Source organism: Phalaenopsis equestris, unplaced genomic scaffold, assembly GCF_001263595.1.
Source record: "Phalaenopsis equestris unplaced genomic scaffold, ASM126359v1 Scaffold000002, whole genome shotgun sequence".
NCBI lineage: Eukaryota > Viridiplantae > Streptophyta > Magnoliopsida > Asparagales > Orchidaceae > Phalaenopsis > Phalaenopsis equestris.
The window spans coordinates 11180901-11187321 of record NW_018164444.1 but is presented as its reverse complement, the minus strand read 5'-3'; the positions used below and the strand labels follow the sequence as shown (position 1 = coordinate 11187321).

Below are 6421 nucleotides of genomic sequence, written 5' to 3'. Positions count from 1 at the left end.
TCGAGACACCTAAGTACAATACTCAAGGCTTTGAGAGAGCACCAGTTGTATGTCAACTTGAAGAAATGTTCATTTGCACAGTTACAGGTGGAGTATCAATGATATGTGGTGACCAGAATAAGGGTAACAGTGGATCAATCCAAGATTGTGGCTATGATGAATTGCCCTTACCAATGATTTTGAAGGAGTTAAGAGGATTTTTGGGTCTCATAGGCTACTAACGGAAGTCCGTGACAGGATTTGACATGATAGCATGGCCACTGGCAGAGCATTCGAAAAAAGATAATTTCAAATGGGGGGAAAGAAACAACACAGATATTTGAATATTTGAAGAGAGCCACGACCAATGTCCTTTTATTAGTACTTCCGGATTTTAATAAACTATTTGTGGTGGAAATAGATGCATCAAAGTACGAGTTGGGAGCAGTGCTCATGCAGAACTAGCGGTGCTTTCTTGCTTCAGTCAGGTTCTTACGGCCAGAGCGAGGCCAAAATCAGTGTATGAACTGCAATTGATAGCGATTGTCTTGGTCATTCAGAAGTTGAGGCCCTATCTGTTGGGACGACATCTTCTTGTCAAGACAAGTTAAAAGAATTTAAAGTATCTTCTAGAGCAGCAGACGGTGACTAACGAGCATTAGAGATGGCTATCCAAGCTACTGGGACATGATTTCGAGATTCAGTATTAGTCAGGATTGAAGAATAAGACAACCTACACACTATCGAGAAAGGTGGAGGAGGCTCAATTGATGGTCCTATTGATACCCTTGGTCCTAGACTGAGAAGCCTTGAGAGAAGAGATTGAACAAGACAAGGAGCTGAGGAAGATAAGGGTCAAGTTACTACAAGATTCGAGCTATCATCTAGGACATACATTGAGGATGCGGCAGCTGATCCACTATTGGCGATTTGTGCTACCCAGAGCATCATAATATATTCTCAGACTATTACATGGGTTTCATGGCCAAGCAATAAAGGGACACTCAGGGTTACAAAATAGTCGTTTAGCGGCAGAGCTTTAGAGGGTACCAGAGCGTATCATAAGCTTGATATAGCTAGTTATGCAACAAATTATTTTGAATGACAGCTGTCTTTTGGCTGAGTTTAGAATTATGGGTGAGGACCATTGATGATTTCCGCTAGTGAGAACCCTAGTGAGAACCCGTAACAGGCTCAACAATTAGACTATTGACTTCCCTTCTAGGTAGCTTAATGAAATGTGGTTATAGCATGTACAGTGTTTGAGTAATGAAGAGCTAGAGTTGGTTCACGAATAATAAATTGATGAGAAGATACAAGCTTAGATGATAACTTGATCAACCTCACCTAAATGAATATAGGTGTACAAGCATGTTGGGAAAAAAAAATTTCACTCTTTTTTCATGCGAAAATAAAATTATTATGTTTAAGGTAATTTTGAGGAGGTTTTCAAAGTCTAAAATGGTTTCTAATTAGATCTAACCAAATGATATATTTAACAAAACTTACCAACTTTTAAAATATGTTTAATAATTTCAATCAACTAAACAAGCCCCAAAAAGAGGAAGGAAGCACCTTATAAAGCTCTTTGGAAATAATTCCCAATCCATAAGCATGTGGAGCTTGGGAGCTGGTGTCAACTTTTTCACCCGTTACAGGATTACCAACTAGATAACCCTTGAAAATATCAAAAAAGTTTGAAACTTCAACAAATTTATTCCAACTAGGCTTATAAGCATTTGTATAAAAAACATATGTAATGATAGTTTTCGAGATACAATACAATTGCATAAAGTAAATACCTTGATATTGATTAGAGGCTTCTGACCACCTTCATTTCCTGTGTTCAACAAAAAGAATAACTGACGCCTTAGCATAAATAAATTATATCATGTTTTTGTTCGTATAGAACTTTTCGGCAAAAAAAGTCACCTTCAACAATTTCATGAGCAGTTAGCACAGTTACTTTCCCACCATATGAATCACCACCCATGTAGAAAGGATTTGAGAGGAAACTCGGATGATCAAGGAGCCACTACATTATTTCAATAATATATATAATGTCGTGAGAGTTATAAATACAACACACTTCTAAAGCAAAGTTTTGAATGTTAAATTGTAGAGCCTCGTCAATGCCGCCCTATGATAAAACAACTTGCATAGAGACAATGAGTTGATCAATCTTGTGAAATATATAAATTTCAAAAGAATTTATGAGTATTTTTATTAAGAAATTGACATTAATTGTTTATTGTGTGAAGCATATGACATCAATAAGCATTGGAAAGTTTCAAATGTATTTATGAGTATTTTTATTAGGAAACTGACATTAATTGTTTATCAGGAAAAGTATATGAACAAGTGCTAGAGGGATATATGAATCATGAGTCAAACTCTATTTATCAGTGTTGAGAATAGTTGCACAACCTTACATAGATTATTGAGAGCAAACAAATTAAATTAAAATAAAACATACAAAACCCATATTTTTTATGTAGATTCACTCAAATAATAACTACATGTTTTTTTGTAACTGTAGTTCCACTGTCATTATGATGATGAAATTTAACGAGATATGCTTCAGTATCTCATGCCTTCTGTGGGCTCCAAAATTTTAAAATGGTTCAACCTTCCACGAAGATGAGAATGAAGGACTGAAGAATGAGGGAAGTTTAGATCAGATTTTCAGAAGACATACGAGATGGTAGATAAGACACTACCCAGAGATTTCACCCTCATTCTGCAAGGATCTTGAGATATGGGATTCCAGATTTCTCATAGACACGGCCCCCTATGGTTAGTTCCCCCTCCCAATAGTGAAAGAGTACTTTCAATTAAGGCTAGTCATAAGGGAGTTGATTAATCAACATATAGTAGAAGCAAAAATAAAGTTTAAAGTTTATAAAATCATCATCACTGTGAGCTTCAGAGTGAATTGTGTGAGAAATAATTATGCAACTAATTATGATGCCATGGTTCTGTCATCACGAGGTGGGACCCTAGCCTACTTAGTCAGATGAGGTAGCCTACCAAACTTGACAAAAGAGTACTTGTCAACAATCATGGGTTGCTTCGTCCAAGGAAACCTTATTTATCTAGGGTGAATATTTATTTAAGGGACTAATCTAAGTCGATCTTATCTAATAATGAGCTTTGTACCCTGTCAAATATATCATATGATTCATAAGATAAAATATAGTTGGCAACATACAAACTACAATCATGACAGTAATATAATTGTGTTTTTTGATGGCAAAGCGCCGGGTCAGAAAATTTTGATCGTAACCGCTTCTTATGGTATCATTTGGCGTCAAGATGATGTAGACAGTGGAGTAAGGTAACGTCCTTATAGGAATAGAGTTATTCTGAGTTTGAAATACTTGACAAGACATTAATTTTATGATGAGCTTAACATTAGATTTTGTCTGCCCTGATAAATGATGGTGGATGGTTTGTTGCTCTTTAGCTTTTTAGTGACAAAATTTTCATTTAAAAATCTTTGAATTTTTATGAATTTAATATTCAATATTTTTGAATTTTGATTGGGGGATTGGAATGAGATGCTTATTTTTTGCCTATTTTTAATTGAATTATTCATTTAAGCATTAAAAGTTGGTTAGTTCTGACAATTACAATCCATATTAGGAGGAGGATCAGATTGGCTTTGTGGGAGCCCAGTCTTGTCCACTCCGGTTCACTTAGGGAAAAGGATCAAACCAAGATGTGAGACTTACAACTTTACCTTTTAAGAAAGGTAGCCCATTTTAGGTTATGCTATTCAGTATTTCAATTTGACTTTTGAAAAGGATGAATTTTTATTAATATTTTGAAAGAAATATTTCTCGAGATAAATTTGATTTTATATTTAAAATGTAATTAACTCATGCGGAATTCTCAAAGCATTAGACAAGTGGCATAGCACATGCAGGTATTTGACTATGTGTGTATCTTAAAATTTATATTTTATTATTTGCAGGATTGTATTATCAGTGAAATATATGCAAATATTTCATTTTGAGCCCTAAAATTTGCCTTATGTTTGCTTTTGAATTTGTTTTGTGGATTCGATGTCGATATGCGAAAAGCTTCATTTTGAACCACTCACATGTCGCCTTTTGCTTGCTTGTAGAAGTGTTGCAGATCTAGTGGCAATTGAAATATTCTAGAATTTGATTGTATGATTTTGAATATGTTTCTCTCACACACTCAATTTTTACTAAAAATGCCGAAGCGAACCCTCATATTCGTAGTGCATGACTCTAAATTCTTTAACTAAACAACAGTCTCATCTATATTTATAGAACTAGTATTTTTATCTCAGGTTCCATTTGAGCTGGTTAACGGATCATTGAGTCCCCCATAAATATTGTGCACCATTTACCATTATAATGAACTAACATTACAAGTTTCACAAGAGAAAGTTGAAAAGTCAGTGAATCCACTGAGAATGCAAAATTTCATATTGGGGTCCAAAAATTCATCTTATGTCTATTTTTACAAGAGAGGTGAAGATCGAAACATTCTAGACTTTGATTATGTACTTTAAAATTATGCATCTCTCCCACACTTAGACTTCACTTAAGAGCTCAAATGCACCCCCATAATCATAGTGCTTGATTCTAAATGCTTAGACCAAATAATAAAATGCCTCATTTATATTTATAAAAGATGTTCATCACAAGCTCTATTCGAGTTTGTTGACAAGTAGTCCAATCCCCAGTAAAAATTATGTAGATTCTCTTTAATGCATCATTTACCTTTATAGGTGAACTAGTGAGTTCAAAATAGATTTCATTTGAGTTCGTTGGCGAGTTGTAGAATCTCTTACATATGAGGTCCTAAAATTCGTCTTCTATCTGCTATTATAAAAGTGGTGCAGATCCGGTGGTGAAACATGTGCAAAAATTCACTTTTAACAACTTAAATATCGTCTTATGTCTGCTTGTATGAGTGATGCGGATCTGGTGGCAATTAAGGCAATTCATATTATAATTATATATTTAAATTTATGCATCTCTCCAATACTTAGCTTTCGTTTGAGTGCTCAAGTAGACCTCCCAATACTTCTTATCTCTCATTTGAGTGCTCAAGATTAAAGATTCTTGAGGAAAGACACAAAAAAAAAAGCCAAATTATTTATCTTTACTAAGCATTATTGTACGGACGGTGAAACCAAGACAACTAGAAAAGGATTTATCATGAATATATGCATTTTTGTATTTGAAAATTATTGTTCTAGAATTGTTATATCTTTTAGGCAAATAGTAATATAGAATGTGGTACAGATGAGTGTAAAAAATGATATAATTTCATTTTTTCATTTTTATAAATTTTGTGTTAAGCTCATCTGATGAATGAAACAAAACAATATAATATTATGCACTTTTACTGTTTGAAAATTACTATTATGAAATTGTTCTCATATTTTGGACAAATGATGATATAGAAGGTAAGACAAATCAGTGATCAGTGTATAAAAGGATAGATTATCCATTCTCTTATGTATAAACCATGAGTTCTTCTCCTCTAATGTGACAAACAATATATTATAATATTTTAAATTTTTCTTGTTTTGTAAAAGGACGTTGTTTCATATGGCTTTGAGCGTGATAGAGACATTTTGACCTTGATTTATGTGATGTTATACTTGTTTCGTGTCATCATTGTTATGATCGATTGATTTGACTTATATATCATGTGAAGAGTTTAACACCTTCCTCTTGTCTGATCTCTCGTGTTAAAACGAAATGCCCCCTTTTGATTCAATTAAAAAATTTAAAAAAAAAACTTAACCAATATCATACGCAAAAAATGAAAAACTTATATACGTACCACACAATTTTTATGCAATTACATATCTAGCAATTAACGTTTGATATTTACATTTATAACAATTTGGTGTATAAAATCTATGAATAAAAAGATGTATTTCACTTTTAAAAACCAATAATAGTGATATTCTTAATACGATATCAAAGATTTGAGTGGCATGTATCTAAATATGAATGTTTCGGTGTTAATTTGTAAATATATCAAAATAATGTGTTAAAATGTTAAGAATTTTTGCTTTAGATATCTTCTATTTTTATTGTATTGTACTTATTAGTAGTTGCTACAATTATCTATTGTCGTTAATTTCTATTTTATTTTTCTTGCATGAGGATTTTGTGACTTTCTTGATGCGGTGGCAATCCCCTGTTATTTATCTTGCAACTAAGTCTTACGAAATTGAAGAGAAAAAATTATTATTTCTACAATACGATATATAAATGTCCCATAAATAGGGGCTTTCTACTCCAATTCAATCCTTATAATGACCTAACTACACAAGTCAATCCACATATTATCTTTCCACAATAAGTTTCTTTGTAAGGTTAAAAATCAACTTCACAACTTAACAAAGAACTAAATATATTTACTTCAAAGAGAAACCATTTTATCA

General features: G+C 33.0%; 1 protein-coding gene across 1 annotated transcript in view; it reads right to left on the bottom strand.

Annotated features, from left to right (window-relative positions):
* Positions 1-2012, bottom strand: part of LOC110039288 (serine carboxypeptidase-like 19) — a 5821-nt gene extending 3809 nt beyond the window's left edge. Inside the window, exons 1-3 of the mRNA XM_020744297.1 lie at positions 1912-2012; positions 1782-1819; positions 1555-1656 (exon numbers count right to left, since the gene is read on the bottom strand). Of these exons, the coding sequence (XP_020599956.1) occupies positions 1555-1656; positions 1782-1819; positions 1912-1972 (201 nt within the window). The 5' untranslated portion in view covers positions 1973-2012. The remainder of the gene's footprint in view (positions 1-1554; positions 1657-1781; positions 1820-1911) is intronic.
* Positions 2013-6421: the final 4409 nt, after the last annotated feature.